Here is a 25,430-nt window from a genome sequence, read left to right as displayed (position 1 = left end):
AATTTATTGATTAATTTTGTTTAGTTTTAACGGCCTTTGTCATTGCATACGGAATGTATTATTTTTGTTTATAATTGTTTGCTTTGAAAAAGAGAAAAAAGTCGAGGCTAAATATGACGTCACAATGCACAGTTTACGTCGCCTTGCGTTTTATTTCCCGCATTCAATGAATAGGCGGATCATGTAAAACTGTTGTCCCCATATAAACTCCTTTAATATTGAAATGTTACTGGGTGTTTAGCGCAAGGAAATTTCATTCAAAATATATATTTATAAATGAATCATAATCTACCGTACTTAGGAATTATGATTACCACTCGGGACACGGAGTTACGTACATGCTTCGCTTGGTCCAACGGTCACACCGTATACATATTATCACCTTGTGAATCGTAATCTTGCAATTCGTTGGTGGTTTTAATGAGAAGGGAAAGGTCTATGAATTTGCCCTCCCAAATCTGAGTCTTAATTCTTTGCGGGATGTAGGCGCCCAATGAATCGTAACAACTTAATTGTTGATAAGGGTGGGAGAAAAATGACTCACCCTGCTCTAGCGTGGTGTTAGGGTCTAATGTAGTTGATGAAGGTATCTCTTCGTCAGATACGTAAGGCAGTAGTGGCTGGTCTTGGGGTGGACCCAGGGTGACAGCCCGGGTGGAAACCTGTACTAAATTAATTGTTGACTATTTGATATAAAATCAAATAATCTTGATTAAGAGCATTAATATAAAAGTATGGATTTTAATATTCTAAACTTAAAGTGATCAAAAGAACATTAAAAAGTAGGGAGACTCTGTTCAAGTTATTGTGTAAAGTAATGAACTTGATGTTTACGTTCTTGTTTTGAAAGTTGTTTACGTTTCACGTTATGTTTTTTCGTCATTCTACAGTGACGTCACACAGTATACGCAGTCTAAGAAATCGCTATCCCATAATGCCTAACTGGAATAGTTTGGTTTGTGAGCAAACGAACTCTAGCGGAAGTTTGGGAAATAACTCTGGATATACCTCAGTGCAGTTCGCGCTTTATGACGTCATAATGAAAAAATGCGTCACGTCATAGTTGAATCGAGGGAAAATGTCATAATAGAGGGCGAAGCCCTCTCACGACCCGAAGGGCCGTGAGAGCGGAGCTCTCCCTATAGGTAACACGTATATACATGTTTAAAAGGAAAATATAGGAAAATAATGAAAAATTAAACCATACCTATGGAACTTGAAAAGTTTGGTACCAATGGCGTTGATTCGAATATTAGCGCGTGGACATGTATTCCTCCATTTTGAATCTCGTTTACCCTAGTTCACGTCCTTCTGAGATGTTACATAAAATCCGTAAAAGCATGTAAATCTTATTTTCCTAATCATATATAATCACTCCACGATTAACGCCATGTTTTTTGTTGTGGTTCAAACGCTAAATAACGATGCTGAATATGACGTCACAATGTACTGTTTACATCGATTTCTTTTTAAAATATTGTCTAAAGAAATGTAAACAGTCACGTCACAACTACCAGGTTACGTCACAACACGCTCGTTGCATTTCCCGCTTAACTGGTTCCTACATTGGCGAGAAGAGCAAGACAGTAATACAGTGAACCAGATCAGTTTTCCTTGTTTTCAATATAATTTTTTTTGAAAATAAATTCAGATATGCTGCGCTCGCCCCAACGGTCACACCGTAATCATATAAATGTTTCTCAAATGATCATTTATAAATTATTTTCTTTGATATTATGAAAGTCTACAATTTTAAAAAAAAACATATATAGTATGCGCTACGGTTAATTTCCATTAAAATCATGCTGTGACCATGTAATCTCTGCGAATTTTGCTCAGTAGGGAAAGTGGGATTTATTTTGATGCTGTTATAATCGATCATTGTTTGTGAATAGTATCCTCAAAGACAAGGTTCCACATTAACGAAGCTAGGGATTTTTATGACATTCACAGGCATTTTTAAAAATAAACCCGACAATGCTCTCTAATTACATGCACTTCATATTTCAAATGCTATGACATCAACATGCGCTGATAGAGCAATTTATCGCATGAACTTTGAAATGTAGAAAACTCGACTGATCTGATCATGTAAAAATAAAAAAGGGGTCTTCTCTAGTACATATTAAAATAGTCTTAATTTTGTCTGAGGAACATTTGCATAACGTCGACATAAAACAGATTTATTAGTGTCATTATTACTAACTTTACGTTACCCCCCCCCCCTCCTCTAGATCCACCACTGACCGGGCTTTATACTTTATATTGTCCCGAAGGTTACAGTTGTAAACAAATATCAAGCAATGGAACAAGGAGAGGGAAATTATTTCAAAGATGTAGTATACAAGACAGGTTCGGCTAATGTAATATGGAATTGTATTGAATTTAGAACAAAACCTCAACATCTTAATTTCTAATAAATGTGATAGTACAATACTTGACAAATAAACATAAATATCATTTTTGGGCTGGAATTGTATCTTATTCATGAAAATGTTCAATGCATTCTTCAAATGTTGTACAATTATAAAACTAAGTGACAAATCGCTTAAATGAAATAATTCTTTTTAATCTGTTACCATGGAAACAGAGCCTGGTGGGTAGTAATTCTATATGCTTTCTTAAATATTTATGGTCCAAATATTATTTTTAAAGTATTTTTTTTCTGACGTAGATCTTATAAAGCTGTTCAATATACATTTTTGTTGCCATGGCAACCAATCTAAATTCTATTCAAGATATAAAAGTGCTATTTTTTGATGTTTTAAAATGACATTTTTCTACCAATTAGTATAATCTTATAGATAATACTCTTTTTAAAAATTCTACCAGCTTTTTACCCCATAAGTTTGTCTCGTGTAGTTTTTATACCACTAGTATTCCCTTTTGTACAAAGATCCCGAAATGTAAAACATTACAAAAATAAACCCATCTGGTCAAAACACGACACGGGCGATTTTTTTTAAAAAGTCAACTTTTAAAAGATAAATTCCTACTGAACATACTGATATGCAACATGTCTTTGTTCGCTACATGTCAAAATGTCGCAAACCTTACCTTAAAACAAATTCAACAAAAATTGTTATAACAAATTTAATCCGTAACGGTTATAACAAATTTAAAACTTTGAAATAACAAATTAAATCTGTAATAACGAATTCTGGAATTTGTCATTTCAAATTCAAAAATATTTTTCATAGATCCTAAATGGGCTATATGATACGGGATTTGAAAGCAGCGTTTAGCTCAGAAATGTTGTAGCATATTTATCGTTAAAAGGACGTTTATGATCGGTTGGTTTAAAAATGTACTTTCAGTGAAAAAGTTTACTGTCAAAATTTGCACCATGTTGGATGCAGAAGGTGGAGGTCAGAATTAGCGCATGCGCAATAACCTAGTCCTAAAGTTGCGAATAGTGAGATTCGTTTACAACGACTGGCGTTGTATTTCCAGTGTTAAATAAATAGGCGGATCAAATGCTTAAAGTTGTTTTGGAAGATGTTATGGGTCTTCGCTCGTCTCACCTGTCACACCGTACAGCATATTAGGATTATTTTTTCTAACAAAAAAGTGAAAATTCTTTTGAATATTCGATAATCTTACGACATCTTAAAACATCAGTCCAACTTTGTTAGGACAATTCTAAGACATCTTCGATTTACAATCTATTGTCTTAAGATAGTCCTAAGACTGTCCTAATGTGATAGTAAAAATATGAATTTCTATATGTATTTATTCGTTCTGATATTTTTCATTGATCGTTTTGCTAAATACAATCTTAAAATTCACTTTACTGTAAGTTCAATTGCGCATCTGGATTGAGTTGGCTGAGTAAAGTTTTATTCTGTTATTTTATTGGTTCCTTAATTTCATTGGTCATTGCATATTTCTTTATCCAATAATAGTATTTCAGTATATGTATAAATCTACCGCGTTTACCTATGTAGTTGGAGCAGTAATACGTTTTGAAGAGTTACAACCAGCTGATATCTTCGCATCTTATGGTCAATGCCTTTATTTTCTACTGAATAAATTAATAAAACCAACGTCTGCCTTCCTGCTCGGTTACACTAAGATTTGTCCTAAGATATACTTAAGGATCAATCCTAGCATACTTTCAAAAACCAGGCACCAGTATCATGTCTTGAACCTCTCGGTTGCATATTGTTTAATGTCCCACCCGAGAATTTTTCACTCATATGGAGACGTCAGCATTGACGGCGAAGGGCTGCATAATCTAGGCCTATGCTCGGTGATCACAGCCTTTGGTCAGGGAGGGCTCTTTGTCATGTCACACTTGCTGTGATATGGGACCTCGGTTTTTTGTGGTCTCATCCGAAGGACCGCTCCATTTAGTCGCTTCTTACGACAAGCAAGATGTACTGAGGAGCTATTCTTGCTCGGGTCTTCACGGGATTGAACCTTTCGGTTTTATCAGAATACAAATAATTATATACATGTACCTACACTTCATCATTTCATTCTGTGTTCAGAAAACAAATAGTGTACCTTTCAAAAGGAACACTAAGAACTCAGATTGATTAATGATAAAAGTTACAGTAAATGTACAAAATAAGTATTTCGTAAATCCCTCACAGAGTAGATATCATAATAGTGAGCCTACCTTACATGTAACGTCACAACAAGGATACAGCTGTCATTGTTCCGAATGTCTACCTTATCTGTAAGGATACAGCTGTCATTGTTCCGAATGTGGAAATGTTTACTACAGAGTCACAGTGCTGTATTATTGATTTACCATCAGGAAAACTCCGTTCATGCTATCAAGTTATTCAGAGGATCACATTTCTTTCAATATCATAAATGAAAAAACATGAGATTCTTTAAATATTATGGAATACATAATTTTGCGTACACCCCATTCAGTAACTAGTGATAAATAATTGTGAATGGATACTAACTGGGATGGCGTAAAACTTCCTATATTATGATTTGTACGTTTCTTTGTTAATTTTAACTCCCGTAAAGAATTTCCCAACCATATTGAGAACGAACGGGGCTCAAACTCCTGATATATGCATATACATGTACATATTTTATTCTCATTGTGTAAACAATATGTAGTATTTTATCTAATAGAACACGGAAAGACTCGAGGTTATTACTTGATAAACTACTAGTATTAGGAATATATAATATGTATCAAAGTAGTCCGTATAACGAACCAGTTTAGTTCATGCTTCTCGTGTTTTTTTGTTTTTTTAATATTTAACCTCTGTAACGCAATAATAATCCAAACAGGAGAGTGATATATGTGATATAGCTTTGACGTAACCTTTGTGCATTCTTATAATCAGTAAGCACATTTATACACGAAAAAGCAAGATGTGAAGATAAAGAACCATTTTTATCAAAACGATGCTCGGGTGGTGATCAAACAATTTGCTTACTCTATCGTAAAGCCTTGTTACATTACAGTCACGAATATAAGCATTTAAAATGAAATCTGATTCCTACATGATATGAAACAGACAACCGGTGTGCAAAGATCGATACAGTAGCGAGATTAGATTTTCACTAGCCTGAACAAACGACACATTTTAAATGACAATGCATGCATTTCAAATGTCCAAAATCGTATTTGTGGGATAGAAGTTTAATGACAGTGATATTATGTGAAATTTGTTAATGCATCGTAATTACTCAAGTCGTTTGCATTTCATTATCTATCAATCACAATAGTGTGATATATTAAAATGCCTATAGAAAGTGTCTCGAGCTTCTAAAAAGAAGAACAATATCTAGACTATCATAGTTATTCATCTTTTTAAATAATTTAATTTAATGTGAATATTCCAATTCACAGAGGATTTAATTTCATGGTTTGAAAGGGAAACTGTACAGGTCTTAAGATAACATGATGTACTTTTATCAAAATTCCAATTTGATATCATTATTGAATTCTTGATTAATTTCAATAAAAACTGATTTGATAAGATTACACTGCATACCATGCAATACTTGGGGAAACTGCCACGAAGCTTCTAGAAGAAAGTACGGGTAATCCGTCTAATTGTCATCCCCATGGTGTTTTTCATTTACAATACATCTACACAATGAACTAAAACTGAAACCGAGCATTTGTAAGGATTCAGTAGTACATGTATCTGATGAGTAAAATCAATACGGAACTGATCTATTAAAAATTTACCTACCCGTAAATGAAAGGTGAATGTAACGAACAGAGATCAATCCCATAACTTGTATAAGGAATACAGTATAGAACGTTTGGCAAACACGAATCCCTGGATATACACTGTACTGTAGCAGAGGAGCATTTTGAATTTCATCCTTAACTTACACTTGCAGTTCTTTCTTTCGAAAATGTCATTGCAATGTAAACTATTTATTTCCTTGTTCAGTCTTAAATTTCAGGAGATAAGGATGTACATTAATTGAATTTCAACTCTGCAAAATTAATCAATAATTCAAAATTGATTTGAATGAAAGATATAAAATATATTATGAAATTTTAATAGAATGTTTGTTGTAATATCATTTTTATTACATTAATCTCATCGAATAAATCATGGTATTATCAATATTATAACATTAGTATTAGAAACAGCTACATGTAGGTGTTAACTATTAACTGCAGAAGGTAATTGTTAATGTAAGATTCCCACTTCTAGTTTAGATTTTTTAAAGATTCGTCAGGCGAGCTAAGGACACTCACTCATATCAAACTGAAATATGTTGGCATTTCATTTAACACTCACACAGTCGTACATACAGTTGATGATAACAGTATGGATAAGTTTACGATCTTAAGGATAGTGATTTTCTCGATTTTGATAGCATACATCAGTCAAACCGACGGGTGAGTTGTGTTCTATGTTAAGATTACTCGAGAGTTTTTATTTTTTTTTTTTATTTTAATAGTTTATTTATATTTCAAAGTGCCCTTACACTATTCAAAGACATTCGGGCGCATGTCTTGATAACAAGAAAACATTGAGATATATATATATAAATGCATCACAATATATTACTAATTTTTTCAAACATATCATTGAAATATATATGTAGCCTTTTGTATAAATGAGAGTACATCTTTAAAGAAGCTTTAACATCCATGTATATATTTTCGGTACTTTCTTCAATTTCTTTGATCCTACAGTACATCTTGTATTTGTAAATAACAGTTGCTATAGTAGAAATTACGTTATTCAAAATGATAATTCTGTGGTTGTTTTCAAAATAAAATCCAATAAGAATGTGTTTCCATTTGATGTCAAATTTGACAACCTTTGACGTTATTTCCCATATATGCTTTACATTTTCACAAAAATAAATCAAGTGTTTATTGTCTTCAAATTTTTTTTTTTTTTTTACATAATTCACACATGTTTGATAAGATTATTCGAGAGTTGATCGACAACAGTGGGTTTCACACACATTTTAGTTTTAAAGCAGTGAACACGCAATATGAATACAAGTACATCTAGTATCCAGTATCAAAATGGAAATACTTGAGTGTGCATCTCATGTTGAAACCTCCAAAAGTGGATACGTGACGTACTTAATGCATACTGATGACTGTTAATGATGATTATGTGAGTGTAATTACATGTGATATAATACAATTTGGGGGGAGGTACATCGGTGTTTTGTGAGTAATACCTCATGCAAAATCAGGAACCTTTTGATGAAAGTTTGTCATAACAACGCGTTTTAAGGGACCAATTTTGTCTGTGGACTATGCAAAGAATTGTACATAATCTTTTAAAACCTTCAGAAGTGTTGTCATGAAGAATTCAATGTGTAATGACAGAAATCTAAAGACTGTCCATGAGTTTTGTGAGTGTAAGTGAATGTGTTATTATATATTTTGGGAGAAACTATGTTTCGTGAGCTTTACCCTAAGTAGCAGGAACCAATTAAAGAAAGTTTCCTTGATAATCCAATTTTTTCTGTTGACTTTTATTGAACGCATTTTTTCAGATTGGTTTTTTTTTTCTTGGTCATTTCGATTTGCATAACAATACTAAACTTATGAGAGTAAAACAATGAACAATAGATCACAATACATTTGAAGTAAACTGTATCTGGCGAATTTTTCAGATACATGTAGCATTTAAAGTAGTGTTTTGATTTCTTACCGTATTAGATACACAGCTGTTGTCCTAAACGGTTTTTTTTTTTTTTTATATTCGATGATTTAATGTGTAATTTTTATTTATGGAAAGAAATTTGTCAGATGAGTAATTTTGTTGTTGTTGCAGAAATGTATCATTTTCATGTAATTGTGATATCTACACAGTGTAACATACTATTTTTCTGAAGCGATTTAACATTAGATTAAAAGACTGGGCCGTGGTTTTCGAAAGTGTCTTAGGACTGAGATATATCTTAGGATGGTCTTACATGTAGGACATGCTTAAATCATAAGACATGTTTTCGATTGAGTCCTAAGTTGGGATTTGTCCTAAGATGGGACTCAATCTTAGGACGTCAAGCAGCATATCTTAGGATGCTCTTAATACCCCCATCACACTAGGCCACGTTCGCACTACGACCATGTAAAAATTGATGATCGTAGTGCGATCGGGTACGTCGTAGTAAGGTCGTAGTAAGAACGTAGTAAGGTCTTTATGGTCGTGATGGTCGTGGAGCAACTTTGAACATGCTCAAAACAAACGTAGTGCGGTCGTGGTCAAATTTGATCGTAGTGGAAGCGTAGTAAGGACGTACTAAGATCGTATTTAGATCGGCATGGTCGTAGTAGCATCGTAATGGGATCGTGATGCAGAAGAAACCGACTGCACTGCGATTCCACTACGCTCTCTATACGACCATCCCGTTTTCACTACGTTCTCATTACGATCATCCCGTTTGCACTACGTTTTCTTCACACTTCCGCTACGATCACGGCACGTCCATACTTTGTTGTTGAAGACTGTAGTAAGTTTCTACCAAGATCATCCCGTCCTTAATACGTCCTCACTACGATTTCACTGCGCGCAAGCCACGACCGAATCACGTTCTGTTCTCCCCCCCACACTGGTATAAAAACTGAACAAAAGTTGCATATGACCATTGCTTCTTTGGAATCATGGAAAGGCCAGACCAAGAAATATTGATGGAGATATTGATGCATATTCAGTACATGGCACTTAACGACCAAGCTGCTATATTGTTACTAAGGCGAAGGAGGAGGAGAATCGTAAGGCAGCGTAGATCTTGCTGGGTACGACCTTGGCTTTCTGTTGAAAAAGACTTCAGTTTGGCCATTATGATCAACTGATGAATGAATTGAGGATGGAGGATCAACAGTCCTGAAGGTTCTGAGCTGTATTTATACTGAATCTGGATCTGATTCAGCTGCTGCAAAGCGTGGCGACATCGGCGCGGAAACGTGGTAGAACCGTAGTAAGATCGTGGTAGAATCGTAGTAAGATCGTGGTACAATCGTGGCAGAAGCGTAGGAAACTCGTGTTGCAGTCGTGGGAGTCGTGGTGAGAGCGTAGTTAGAACGTGATGGACGTAGTGGGAGCGTAGTAAGAACTTGATGAACGTAGTGAGAACGTGGTGGAATCGTAACAAGGCCGTAGTTTAATCGTAGTGGAGTCGTGATAAGAGCGTAGTGAGGACGCCGTAACATCGTGAAGACAGACAAAATTACAAATTCATGCCGTTCACACTACGATCTAAAAAAATTATAGAACGTAGTGAGGTCGTGATGTAGTGTGACAGGGCCATTAGGTTGTCATAAAGGTTATTCCTGAAAAGCACGGATAACTGTTTGGGGGGCTTATTTTTAACCAATGCCCATTACTTGTCCTTGATACGACACTATACATATACATTTCAATCATTCGCGTCTTTATTCACGTGTAAACAAGCAGATGATAGAAAGGGGTATACGTGCATATATACATGTACGTTAAAAACGCTAAACAGTTATTAACAAACTGTTTGTGACATATATATTCATCTTAATTCATTTATTTTAATAGAAAATTTTGTTTTCCTCACTTCTCAATTCACATTATATAGGGAAACGTGTATTAAACAATTATTTATTTTCACCTCAGTAATTGATCATTAACTCACATTTTTGAACGGGCCTATAGTCCAATGCAATTGAAGTTGATGGATTTTTTAATTTTCTAAATGTATGTCATCTTTTAAATTAATTGATATTAATGTTTGCTATTTATTCCTGTGATCATACTAGGTCAACTTTGTTACGACAATCCTAAGACATCTTTGATTTACAATTTACGATTTTCCTGAGATAGTCCTACGATTTGTACTAAGATATATGATCAATCATAGCATACATGTACCAGACACTTGTTTTGAATACATCATCTATAATATATACATCTGTATATACATGTATATATGCAAGGCACCAGACGACGTACAAATAACTTTGTTTTGGCGCTATAACTTGAGTAATGAAATCTATGTTATTCTGAAACGCGTTTCCAAACCTCATAATTGATTAATTTTGACGGTATTATGTTACGATGTAATCGGGCTATGTACGTAGAAATAACACCGAAGGCATTAATGAACAATTATTGTTTATGTAGAAGATGTAAAAATTTGTCAAAAGTGCTTTTTGCCACATACCCCATCCATAGCCAGGTGACAGACATTTATAATCATTATTTGTTTAATTGAAATTCCATGCTGTTACAACCTGTTCTTTTAAGCACGTTTAGAATCTTGCTTAACTCACTTACTTACCCAGCAAAATGATCAGATATCTCCTTTTTCTTGATAAATAGGAAATAACTATATAATTATAATTATATATATATATATATATATATATATAATAGCACTAAAGTTCCAACAACACTCGATACCTCAAAGTGTCGGATCCACAACATGGATACAAGGTCAAATACAAAAAATTATACAAAGCACTAAAATGACCAACGACACGAACAACGAGATTGTCAAATTTTCGGGACGATCCGTCCCTTCTTCAGGACAAACGAAAAGAATTACATAATGTGGTCAATATCAACAGAGCATAATAATAAAAACTACATATAAATACATCTAGCACTACAACTACACTAATCTACAAACGTATTTACAACGCAGACTACATATTTTTGGTCTTTAGGCTTGCCAATCAATGTTAAAAGTGGAGCGAATTAGGACATGCCTTATTCGTCCAAAGAGCTGATCCAAAATGTCCGAAAAGAAAAACAATAAATGGTTAAAATAGAATCCCTCTGGGTACGAGTTAGCTTTACTATTTGTCAACGTAATTGGGTTAACTCGTTCCACTTGAGATTAATTAAGTTTATTGTTTTTCTTTTCGGACATTTTGGATCAGCTCTTTGGACGAATAAGGCATGTCCTAATTCGCTCCACTTTTAACATCCATCTTCTGGTGAATACAAATATTGAATGTATACAAAGTTGTTTATCTTAGAGACGTCTATATATATATATATATATATATATATATATATATATATATATATGAGAGATAAATATGTGTGTAGTTATCAGGACAAGTTATATCGCTTTACGAAAAAAGATACAAAGTCAATGTTAATATTAGTGAATGTTATTTTGACATTTTCGGGCAATATTACTTCATTTAGTCCATATTAGCATATATCGACCTACAATTAAATCCATTAGTGTTATCTGTAGGAACTTTTCTTAATTTCTATTTTTTTTAATCAGGACCAAGCAATCATTATATCGTTATAACAATGCTCTAGAATTGTAGGTTTTTATGTATCATTAATTTGATATCATTACGTTCATGTATAACATCCTTGTTAGTTGAATTTTAAATATTTTTTTCTCACTTTTTGCAGAAAGAAGTGTACAAAGAAGACTTTGTATTACGCCGCCCAGCATTACTGTGCTTCAATGTTAATGTGGTGGTGGTAAGATATAAAGAAAATATTTTCAGCTTCACAGCATTAAGAAAAAGGTGCAGAAATCCAAATAGAACAATACTCGGCACATTAGTCTCGTAAAATCATTCAGCTGTGACGAAAATTAACCTTGACCTGTACAAATACAGTAGTAAACTACATACCAAATATTAGCTTTCTAAATCAAAGCATGCATAGTCAAAAATGTCAGTAAAACTAAATTCGCACAAAGTACCATATATCTCGTAAAATTACTCAACGGTGACGAAACACAAACTTGATCTGTAAGCCACATGCTAAATTTCAACTTCCTATAATTCAAAGCATAATGAAAAAAGTGCAAAGAAAGAATTGGATGCGGAATGACCGAGAGACGGGTGGACAGATATACAACGAGGGTCGTGTAGGGGCTTTAATGAATATTTGAAGGAATGTTTGGACACAAGTATAGTAAGAAAATATGTTAGGAATTTTTTGCATTGAATGTATGAGACAACAACACAAGAATACAACGATATTAGGCCTCATCCGTGCGCAGCTTTTTAAGCACCCCAAGTCGAAGGTATTTTATAAGGGGTGGATCTGTAGCTCTCTGTATGCATCTTAGGACTAAGACATGTAAGGGTGTATCTTGGTCCTAAGTGAGGCCACCAAATCCGTCCTAACTTAAGAAATATCCTGAAGTTAAAGGACACATTGCGTGTTTCTAATTTAAAAACAAATTTCAGCAAAATTAATTAATTTCATGCCTAAAACTACTTTACATGTGTTTTAAATCTTGCAATACGCATATATTCTTCGATATTTTACGCACCATTATCTGTGACGTCATATGCGACCTCGAGCGAGAAGGGCTGAAAACAGTAGTTAGCCATTTCTTAAACAGATTAGATTTAATTGTCAAAAATAAAAACAACAACCAATTACAGTGTTTTCCCTAAGAACCGGCCGCCGGCCAAATTGACCGTTTCAAACGATTTTCTGGCCGGTTCAAATGTAAAAAATCAAAAAATAATATGTTGTCAATTTCAGTGATGTTGATTTACACGATCGATCTTTGCAAAGAATGTATGCGGTAGCAATTGGTTGGCTATAAATATCTTTCATATGTCTTCCTTGTTTATGTTTTTATCGAGAGCTTTTTGAAACGGCGATTTTGATTGGACGATATTTTAAACTCTCACCTTGCGCGTGAGAAGCACATGGCAGTGAAAAATAATGAAGCGTCGAACGAATACATTACATGATTTCTTCCAGTCAAAACATCGCAAAGGTGTGTATTTAACACCACTGTGACTAACTTGTCTGAGGTAAAAATGTTCAACCCTTTGGTATATATTTAAAAATGTAGGTTAAAAAGTGGCATATGAACAAGGGTCATTTTGCCCCCTGAAATGCCTCAGAATGCAGGATTTTGCGTCTAATTTTCCAAAATTTCCATACCCCCCCCCCCCTGGCCTGTTACAATTCTAAATGGGCCTGTTCAAATGAAATGAATGGAAAACACTGAATTATCACAAATCTGACTTGTAAATAACACTACATTAGGGTGTTTTGTGCCGTTTAAGGGTGCACTACATGTACCAGTCAGTAGAAAGGATTTAGAGTCTGGTGGTTGTTTTTTTTTTCAATTTTCGAAGGAAGGTATGAGGGAAAATGTGTGAATATTTTTTGTACGCACAACAACTTTGCCATAAAAAACACCCCAGTAGCATTTGTCCCTGTACTTTAAAAAAAGCATTTGGACAAAGACGTAGATAAACTGCGACAAAAAGGGTTATATCGAAACTAAGCACCATCACAGCATATGCATTTCTTTGTTAGCTGACCTGTTTTTATATTCATATGAAGCAGAATTTATTCAAAAACTTCTACGTGAGAAGAAAAAAATATCTTGCTATGGCCTTCAATTCGACATTTAGATAAATCGACGTTTTGTCTATTAACAATATTAATTTTCATTCACATGTCGATTCGATATATCCATGTCAGCTCGAAATAAAAGACACCACAGAGTCGTCCACTTCTGCTTCATACCTAGATATTTCATTGAAAGTAGACATTAACGGCAAACTGGCAACTCAACTCTATGACAAACGGGATGATTCCAGCTTCTCCATTGTCAACTTCCCATATTTATGTAGCAATATTCCATTATCACCTTTTTATGGTGTTTATATCTCTCAACTGATTCGACAAGCAAGAGCTTGTTCTGCGTATGATCAGTGTCTAAATCGAGGCAAGCTACTGACAAACAAATTGATGATACAGGAGTGTCAACAGTCTCGATTGAAGTCAGCATTTCGCAAATTCTATGGTCGTTAAAACGATCTAGTTCGTCAATACAACCTATCATTGGGTCAAATGCTGTCTGACGTGTCTCATACCGATTGTTAGGCCGCTCTTGGTGCACTGATTTTGACTACGGATAACTCCGTTTACCTGATCAGGATATAGAGCTCACGGCGGGTGTGACCGGTCAACAGGGGATGCTTACTCCTCCTAGGCAACTGATCCCACCTCTGGTGTGTTCAGAGGTCCGTGTTTGTCCAACTATCTATTTTTTATTGCTTAAAGGATGTATGAGATTGATCACTGTTCGTTATTTTCACCTTTCATTCCGTTCTACTATTCAAATTCAATATAAACTCCCACTAACTGACTTTCACCTTGTAACAGCATATAGGCATAACTTTTGATCCCAGTTTCTATCAGCTGGTAGATTTTTATTTTTTTTTTTTAAATTGAAGATAAAAAATAATTGAATTTTCGATTATACATAATGAAATATTGTATTTCCTAACTTTGAATTGAATTATAATGCTTTCATATTTTGTTTTTCGATGAACGCGTGCGTAACAACAATTCGTGCAGTACGCTGCGCTTCCATTTCTTAACAACGTGTGGATAAAAAAAAAGATAAAATAAAATTGCTTGATTAAAATAAAGTAAAACACCTATATGAATTTGATCATTTTTATTAATGTTTTTTTTTCCACTCGAAATATACCCATGACAGAAGGTCTAGACCTAGTTGTCAATGATACATCGTAACATAATTCATCTAAATCCCAAAATGAATTTAATAATAATTGCACTGTTTATTTTTTTTTTTTAAAAACCCGCTAATTATATATGTTTAAAGGAATACTAACATTGCCAAATAGTGTTTAGACAGCGATCTCATGTAAACATTATTTACTCGCAATTGTAGATTTCATAATCGCTTTCCTGGCTACATTTGTATATCTATTTGCATGCACTGGTCGCTAGAATAAACAAGACTCGGGAAAGTCAACATCGAAATAAATGTTGTCCATGGTAAATAAATTAGACACCTAAAACCCAAGTTTTTAATAATACCTAACAATACTTTCACAACAGGTCGTATATGATGTCACTGCACCACATGACTGCCTAACTAATATTAACTAGGCGTTTTGAAATCGGGGCTTAGAGTTAAGTCCGTATTGTAGTTAATTATCGCAATATTTCGGCGAACGAACTATTAGAATTAATTTCTATATGCATAAGGAAGACAAAATGCATATAATTTTGTGTACTTTGAAAACATGAGATGTGTCCTTTAAGACATCAACAGACCCGTCCTAAGATAAACATAAAATATGTCTTAACTTTGTTTATGTTTAAATGTGGCTGCCGCGCGCGCCCATCTGTGTATGCAAGGGAGGGAAATCCGGAGTGGCCGTTTCTTAAGAGATTATGACAGTCACACAACCAATGGTCAATGGTATATGTGCTTCGTTTCAAAACAACCTTCACTGGCCAACAATGTGGTCACATTCACTTCCAGTCTCTCTCTAAATAATGGCAGTTCTACGCTTTTATGTCAGTGGGAATTTTCAAAAGATCGTCGCAGACATGTACATTCACATTATTTCAAGACAAAGCACAGGAAATAATATTAATGATGTTACAAATTGCTTAGTCGAAATTTCCAAACAACATATATACATATGCCAGTTGATCTTACAGAATCAAGCCAAATAAAAAAAGGTTTATATGTAATTTCTCTTTATCCAAACATTGTTGGAGCAATAGATTGTACTCATGTTAAAATCAAATCCACATTCACCAATGAACACATACATGTAAGTGGAAAATTGTATATAAAGTTGAATTATCTTACTCGTTTTTCATACATGTATATCCACATGTATATGTAACAAATTTAAAAAGTGATGGGAGATATTTTTGAAATTATGCATATTTTTTAGAATCTTGCATTGGTGTAATCTCTAGGACGGGAGTAGTAAGGGTTTCGTTCCTCAGGCCTCTTTCCGGTGTGTACGTATGGTCTTATTAAAAAATTACTTTTAAAGATAAAATTTGATAATATTACCTTGTATGATCTATATACAATTTTACAAGTCATTAAAACGGTTTAGATTTAAGGTCACTGATATCATCGCCCATTGGTCTTACAATTCTAGTTGATTTGAACATATTTTATTGTATATACTATATACAAAAGGATTAGAAACAAGTTCTTGCAACTTACGAGTTCTTCTCCTTAAAGTTGAAGTCTAGTTAGGATAGTTCTAAGAGAGCTTCTATGTCCATCTTAAGATATGTCTTAGGGCCATTCTTAGAATCATCCCAAGACATATCTTAAGTCATGTCTTAAGGATTATTCCTAGGAAACCTTCGATAGCATGCCTGCAATTCTGTCCCAATATCTTTTCAGGGAGTTACAACTAGTCTCTTTACATATATGTGCTTTAGTCGCGAAAAAGATGAAATTGTAGGGTTTACTATTTTAAAAGATATTCGAAGTATTTATTTTGAAATTTGCGGATTATATCAGTACAATGGAATTATTAGTGGCGGATTTAGAGGGTGCGCAGCCCCCCACCCCATCCCCTAATTTTTTTTCAAATTAAAGGTAAATCGCGGTATCTTGTTTCGGAAATGTACTAAACAATAAAAGAAGCAATCATTTCTTCCACTCCCGGAGAAATAAATGACAAAATCCTTTGATTTCGTGAATTACTTTATTGGGAGAGCCTAATTTTTTCCAAAAACCCCTTTAAATTTGGGTCATTTTATTAATTTCACCTTATTAAAATTATAGAAAATAGTACAAATGACTTAATAGCAGAAATATTTCAAGCCCCATAAGATCTGTAAAATCCAGGAGCTTCGCCCCTTGGACTTACTGCCTCATAAAGTGGCGCCCCTCTAACCACAATTCCTGGATCCCGCACCTGATTATCTATTTAAATCATTTTAATTTACATTTATTCATTAATGTTTTGGTAATATAGGTTTAATACTATCTGTCATTTAGCCATCATAATTTACTTTTATGACTATAAGATGCCATATAATTTTTGCTGTGTACAAGGTTTCAGAGTGATTATTTATAGTCCTATAAGGAGCTATATAAACAAATATTATTATCTAATCTCCTCTGAGTACACATTCCAACAAAACTACACACACACGTGTTTTGTGCATCGCCATGTTTGCTCGCACGTCTAGCGATCTGAGAACACAGGTGACTGCTTTTTGTTCTCCTGTCATACATAAATGTTTGTAACATACACGGATTAAGTTTTAGGAGAGTAAAATAAAATTATCAGTTATCGGTTTTGTTATATTAACAAAACTCAGTGTAGAAAACAGATGGAAAGGACAGGGAGAATCCATAAAATAGGTATACATTTAACAGCTTTTTAAAGCAATATACAATATCTAATCAGGTCGAAGTAAGTAATGTATTTTAGATTATATTTCTTGTGGAATTTTACCGTGTTCTGATGTGTCTGGTGTGTCCAGGGGTCCGTGTTTTCCCAACTATCTATTTTGTATTGCTTGTAGGAGTTATGAGATTGATCACTGTTCGTTATCTTCACCTTGCATAATCTATTGGTTGATCGGTCTATATTGGAAACTATTTCTGATAATCTAATGGTTGATCGGTCTATATTGGAGAATAGTTCTGATGATCTATTGGTTGATCGGTCTATATTGGAGAATAGTTCTGATGATCTATTGGTTGATCGGTCTATATTGGAAAATATATCTGATAATCTATTGGTTGATCGGTCTGTATTGGAGAATATTTCTAATAATCTATTGGTTGATCGGTCTGTATTGGAGAATATTTCTGATAATCTATTGGTTGAACGGTCTATATTGGAAAATATTTCTTGATCTCTGCAATAACGTACCCTGGTAGAAAGAATAATGTGCCGTAAAATGGGGAACTAAACCAGCAATTGTTGATATAAATCCTAATGTGTAGAATTCATTTTTAAATGATCATTATTTCTGATATTAATTTCCCAATATATCCAAGTTATAAACTGGAGTTGTATTTACCTACAACTGCACAATAAATTGGAAACAAACATATTTGTTTCATATAATTCTGGTTGCACTTCACGAAACAAATTTATCTCAATTTGATTAGAATCGGATCTTTGATCTGCTCCGGCATTGTTCTGCTTAAAGTTTGTAACAATAATGGAGCGGATCAAAGATCTTATTTAATCAAATTAGAATATGCCTGTGATGCTGTTTTCATTTAACGAAACAAATCTGTCTGTATTTCAATTGAGTTTTGAAAATAGGATGATATAGTTGACATTTTCTATTATGTGTGTATCAAATAAAGGCGAAAGCGTGATGCGGCTCACACTAAAGTTCCTTGCAATATACATGTATATACATGTATATATAAGACTCTAAAGTGCGATGGTCGCTCCAAAGTGCGATGGTCACGCCAAAATGCGATGGTCTGCGCCAAAGTGCGATGGTTTGTTAACGTTACGGACGCCAAAGTGCGATGATGCGGGGTTAAGTAACGTTTGTGACGTAACGTCATTGTGACGTCATTCTTAACGTCTTTCAAAATAAAACCGAAGAAGTGCAACGTCAGTTTGCCCCAATGAAGGTTCTTTCTGCTGCAGTGCTGACACCAACTTCTTCGGGATAAATTGGAGGAAAGCACGGATGATTAAGAATGACATGGACGACATCAACGGCAAGGTTTACACTGTTGAGGATTGTGAGAACGGCAAAGTGCATTTGTTGTCGAACTATCTACTTCACCCATACATTTTTTTTTATTCGTGATCATTTATTACTTGTGATGTACACGTAATAACTTCCTGGGGGTATGCTATAATGCAAAACATTCTATACGATTTCGCGTTGGAAAAAAATTGTGTTTAATAACATGACAACGAAATAAGTTCTTATCCATATGTTTTGTGCATGAATTTTGCACTGATATTTTGGTGAAACAACACACGGTTGGTACAGTCTGTACCAAAACACTGTGTCGTTTACAAACCAATGGACTTCGGCGTGTCACCCCATCCCACTTTGGCGCATTAGTATGCACCATCGGAATTTGTCGTGTCGACACCCATTCTCTACCTAGAGTTCCGTGTGCGCTACTCACACGTGTGTAATGCTCCCTCTGGTGAGAGAATGGCCGACACCAACGCATTATGGCGCATTCGTTTCACATCTCGAACCCGAAATAAAGAACACCACAGAATCGTCCACTTCTGCTTCATACTTAGATATTTTATTGAAAGTAGACATGAACGGCAAACTGACAACTCAACTGTATGACAAACAGGATGATTTCAGCTTCTCCATCGTCAACTTTCCATATTTATGTAGCAATATTCCATTATCACCTGCATATGGTGTTTATATACCTCAACTGATTCGATATGTAAGTTCTTGTTCTGCGTATAGTCAGTTTTTAAATCGAGGTAAGCTACTGACAAACAAGTTGATGGTACAGGGGTTTCAACAGTCTCGATTGAAGTCAGCATTTCGCAAATTCTATGGTCGTTATAACGATCTAGTTCGTCAATACAACCTATCATTGGGTCAAATGCTGTCTGATGTCTGTCATACCGATTGTTAAGCCGTTCTTGGCACACTGATATTGACCTGATCAAGGTATAGGGCTCACGGTGGGTGTGACCGGTCAACAGGGGATGTTTACTCTTCCTAGGCCCAACTATCTATTTTGTATTGCTTATAGGAGTTATGAGATTGATCACTGTTCATTATCTTCGCCTTCCATCATCGCGTGTCAGACCACGCACTTTGTGTATATATATATAGCTTGTAAATAAAGAATTCGGTATTTGATACAGTAAATACATCCAATAATAAAGGTCAAGAAACACAAAACTCGAATAGCATTTCACTGTTAGCGTTTTCGGCTTTAATGCATTTTTAATATTGCAATATTATTTCATTTTATAACTGTCTGAAGAGGCATTATATATATATAGAGAGAGAGAGAGATGGTTGTGATTATTTAGTGCTTTATATAATAATAATGATTGGTTTTAATATAGCGCCTTATCCGGCGTATGCTGCTCAAATCTAGAACTTTCTCAGCCTCCTAGGAAGCATACAGTCCAAGCTGCCATTACAAGCGCTAGAGCACTAACATTCTAACAATATCTTTCATTATCTAAAGCCAGGTACCCCTTTTACACTTGGGTGGAGTGAGGAAATTCATGTAAAGTGCCTTTCCCAAGGACACAACGTCAGACCTGCCGCGGCTAGGACTCGAACCCACGACCTTTCGGTCGAGAGTCTGACGGCCTAACCACTCGCCCACCGACGCCACATATATTATTTATATATTAATTGATTGATTATCACATGTATCGTTTAGATCCTAGGGGTTAATGTAAGGTTGGGTGTTATAATTGTTTGTTTGTGCTTTATATATATATATATATATATATATATATAATATATATATATATATATATATATATATATATAAAGCACTAAATAATCACAACTAGGTACTGAAAATTTTCGTCCCAGCCTGGGGTCGAACCAGCGACGTACGGCACCCACCGCCTAGCAAGATTGTCAAACCAGTGCGTAAGTCAACTCGGCCACAACGACTTCCCTATATATATATATATATATATATATATATATATATATATATATATATATATATATATAGGGAAGTCGTATATATATATATATATATATATATATATATATATATATAGGGAAGTCGTTGTGGCCGAGTGAACTATATATATATATATATATATATATATATATATATATATATATACGCTTTGTCCAATGATTTAGGAAGTTGAAATAAGTTCACCCCCTAAATATAAGATTGTTGGGACCCATATCCATCCAAACACTTACACACGACTGCTAGATACATGTACAATGTATATTGACAAAAGAACATATTTCTGAGCAACTTTTACAAATATTTAAATATCTAAAGAGCTAGTAAAGCATTTTGCTGAAATGCTTTTCTCCCCCTCCCCCTCCCCCCCCCCCCCCCCCAGATCATTTTATTACTTTTTAATATGATTAAAATAGATATATGAATAAAAAAATCTTTCAAATAACTGCATGTTTGTTAAATGTTGCATTATGAGCCACCTTATATAGCATATTGTCCAGGAAACAAAACTTCAGGGAACATAGTTTGTGAGAATTTATGATCGTCTTAAATTTGGAAATAAATGGGTAAAAGTATTAAATTTTACAGAAAATGACTTGTATTAGTCATTTGCGCCCATTTTAATTCGTTTCTAAAAATGGAAAAAATGACATTAACCATCCATTTAACCGTGATGCACAAGCTGCTTCTGTTGAATTCAAAATTTGTATGTTATGTGCAAAACAGTTCATAATGTATGTTTGCTTACTTCTTTTTAAATCTAACTTTGTAGTACAAGTTATGGATATAGACGAATTACTGTGTATCAGTTTTCAACTGTATGCTGTCCAGGATACTATGGAAAAGACTGTAAAACAGGTATGTCATTAAACAGTCGAAGATGTGACAATGTAACGTTTTCATAGACGTTGGATGTTTAAGGCGTATTTTAGTGACTGGTTTAGGGCAAGTGGAAGATATTTTATTTTTGATAAAATCGTTCCCACGAAATAAGATGCGTTCCTACGAAATAAGAGTTGGTTCTCGCAAAATAAAATTTGTACCCTCAAAATAAGACTCGTTCCTAAGAAATAAGATTCGTTCCCACGAAATAAATTCTCTCCCTCAATATTCTTTCCCACGAAATAAAATCCGTTCCCTCAAAATAAAATTCGTTCCCAGAAAATAAAATTTGTTCCTATGAAATGAATTTGGTTCTAATGAAATAAGATTCTCTCAATATTCTCTTGTCAAATCTAAGCTTTTGAAATTCAGTAAGTACATAACATTTCATCACTATTCCAAATAAAAAAAATCAAAACTGAAACTATAATTTGCTTAATTATATACATTAATTAACCTTTAAAGCACTATTGGACATGCATCTATGTATCAGTTAAAGAATCCTTTATATGCAGTTTGTGACCATAAGTTGTCTGCTCTTATCAGCAGAGAATAACTAATATTCTACATGTAATGTTTTTTGTTGTTTAAAAATCCATTGTTATTTTAACTGACAATACAGGGGTCTTCGTTTAAGCTTACTAGGTGAAGCCCCAATGTCATAGACAGATATTCTGTGTGTGCATTAAATAATCTAGAAATAAACGAAATATGTTTTTTTTTAATTTCCAACAGTTTTGTCAATAATAAATTGGAGGTACAATTTATCTTTTAATCTCTTGATTACATTTATCTTAACGTGGAGTCGTTGACAGTGCATGGAAGGCGTATTACATTGTACGTTAATGTTCCCAAATGGCAACAGATGTTCATCGCACTCCAAATGATAGAACTGATGTAAATATTCATAGTATATGTAATATATTTACCAAACGTACTAAACTTGCTCCAGATTGATTGTGGATTGACATGACGTGTGTAAAGTAAGTTTATACTGTAACAGCAATATGAAATCAATAATGTACTGATTTACCCACAGGTAATGAAACCTACATGTAATGTAAACATATAACCGGCTCTTGAATTAAAAACAAAATCATGGGAACGAATTATCTTTCATGGGCAGGAAATTTAAATTTTTCGAAACGAATTTTATTTCGTGAGATCGAATTGTATTGCGTAGGAAAGAATATATTATTTTGTGGGATAGAATTTATATTCAATTCAATCATTTATTGACACTATATCACATGCAAGTGTTTTTAGCCATGTAGCATAACACACGCACACACCCCCCCCCCCCCCCCCCCCACACACACACATATATATATATATATATATATATATATATATATATATATATATATATTGTGTTACATGGTATAATAATTGTGACAATCCTTTGTTTTTAAGGTATAGATAGTCTGTCATGTAGATACAATATTGAGAGGATTCAGTAAACAAGATACAGGATTGACTGATTGTATATCATTTAACGTCCCCTCTCGAGAGTAATTCATTCCTATGCAGATGTCACCATTGCCAGTGAAGGGCTGCAAAATTTAGGCCTATGCTTGGCGCATTCGGCCTTTGAGCAGGGAGGGATCTTTGTCGTGCCAAACCTGCTGTGACACGGGGCCTCGTTTTTGTGGTCTCATCCAAAGGACCTCCCCATTTAGTCGCCCCTTACGACAGGCAAGGGGTACTGAGGACCTATTCTAACCCGGATCCCCAAAAGATTTACAAGATACAGGATAACCATATGATATTTTTGAATGTTTGTATAAAGGATAATCAAGTAAAAAATGTTTTTCATCTTGAGCACTGGTCTTACAATGCTAAGCAAAATCTGTTTTCTCTAGGAATGACAGGATATAACAATCTCTTCCACCTGGCCTAAACCAGTCACCCTCAACGCTTCTTTCGCTTTTGTATTTTCTTCATTTGTTTTGTTTTCCTTTTGTTGTTGTTTTTGTTTGTTTGTTCAGCTCTGCGCAGAACACATCACATCTACGAAAAATATATACGTTTTGATCAACATATAAGGTTATCGCGTTGTGAGTGAGTGGTTAATACCTACAATATCTTCATCATGCAGTAGGTATATCTTAATCATTTACATGTACATGTATACCATGTTCCGTGCGTCTAGTGTATATGTATCTATAACATGATATCAAGTTTTGTGTGATTTACATTTCATCGTCTGAAAGTTATTGCTTATTCACATGTATTCCATTTTAACTTATTAAACCAATATCTATGAAATGAGTTAAAATCTATAACGTCCATTGACATGTATTTAGTTAGAATCTACATGTATAGTACACTTTTATATATTAGGACTCAATTTCAATCAACGTTTGCCATGCTCCTCATGAAATTAACGGCAACACTATTGTATCATGATTTAACCCATCTAAGGTTACCCTACGATAAATCAACTTATAGTGAAATTTCTCTTCAAAGAATGCATAACTAAATTCTATATTCTTTAAAGCCAGCTTCAAAATGATTTCTCCATATTATGTCTAGTTGATGGAGGTTGGACCGACTTTGGTGCATTTACAAAGTGGACTTGCTGTGATGTCACATGTGGCGGAGGCATCACTACAAGAAAACAGGTCCGCACGTGTACAAATCCTGCTCCTGCTCACGGTGGAAAAAACTGCTCTGGACCAAGTGTTAAAATTGAAAAGACGGATTGCAATTTAACTCAATGCCCGGGTGAATACGTCATATTCTGATAAAGGAAATACTTTTATCTTTTACGATTGAACACACTCAACATGAACCAGATTGCTTCATTTGAAAAGAATTCAAAGGGACTTGAAAAAACAAAATAAACAAATCATATCAATTTAGATATTTTGAAAGCTTATATTACTTACACTGGTGTTTTCGGACACTCTTGAGACAGGAGACGCATTGTTACATGCATTAATAACACAATGAATAACAAAAAAGATGAAACTAGTATTAAATAAACTGAAACTGAACAACAAGCTATAAACCATTGATATTGTTTGTACATTGTGTTAGTACTGGATTGAATTCACAAATACAACCATTAGCTATTGTAACCATTGACATATTCTAAAGCACAATTGTAACATATTTATGTAGAAATGTCTCACTGGAGTTTTTAACTTCCTCCTAATATTGAATTTATTGTAGATAAAAGAACCACGACAACTGCTGAACCACAAATCAGTGAAGAAAAATCAGAGACAACACCAAGTCAAACAGTAGATAACAAAACGAATGTGAAGACGACATCTTCAAACCTAATATCATCCACTCCTACATCAACGACACACCCTGGATCAGGGAAACACGTAATGAAAACAACTTCTAAAACTTTAGGAAACAAAGTGGAGATGACTACTTCAAACGTGATGACTCCAACAACCATTCCGACAAACAAATCAACGAAACTACAATGCAAGCACGGGGTGTATCGAGCTGATCCAAAACATTGTAAAAACTATTTTCTCTGTAATTATGGAGTAGAAATGCGAATGTCGTGTCCAATTGGAACATTCTGGGATGAAGCTAAGTTGAACTGCATGCATGCTGATAATGTCGATTGTAAGAAAAGACCAATTTCGTGAAGAAGAAAAATAAACACGAGGATTACACGTATATTTTTTGATTTACTTGTTTTTTCCAAAAAGTGTGAAATTGGATGTTTTAAGAGGTGG

General features: G+C 34.4%; 1 protein-coding gene across 2 annotated transcripts; it reads left to right on the top strand.

The window, feature by feature from the left end:
- Positions 1–6,637: 6,637 nt before the first annotated feature.
- On the top strand, positions 6,638–25,373 carry LOC125655472 (integumentary mucin C.1-like). 2 transcript variants are annotated; one of them, XM_048885781.2, is made up of 5 exons: positions 6,638–6,841; positions 11,823–11,894; positions 21,617–21,702; positions 24,262–24,453; positions 24,904–25,373. In XM_048885781.2, exons 1-5 carry the CDS (start codon positions 6,771–6,773, stop codon positions 25,338–25,340), a joined length of 858 nt encoding a protein of 285 aa, XP_048741738.2. In that variant the 5' UTR covers positions 6,638–6,770; the 3' UTR covers positions 25,341–25,373. The 2 variants fall into 2 exon arrangements, with proteins under 2 accessions (XP_048741738.2, XP_048741739.2); XM_048885782.2 differs by lacking the exon at positions 11,823–11,894 and having other exon boundaries at positions 6,639–6,841.
- Positions 25,374–25,430: the final 57 nt, after the last annotated feature.

The sequence above is a fragment of the Ostrea edulis genome, chromosome 7, assembly GCF_947568905.1.
Source record: "Ostrea edulis chromosome 7, xbOstEdul1.1, whole genome shotgun sequence".
NCBI lineage: Eukaryota > Metazoa > Mollusca > Bivalvia > Ostreida > Ostreidae > Ostrea > Ostrea edulis.
Note: the sequence above shows the minus strand (reverse complement) of the source record. Positions and strands in the feature narration are given on the sequence as shown.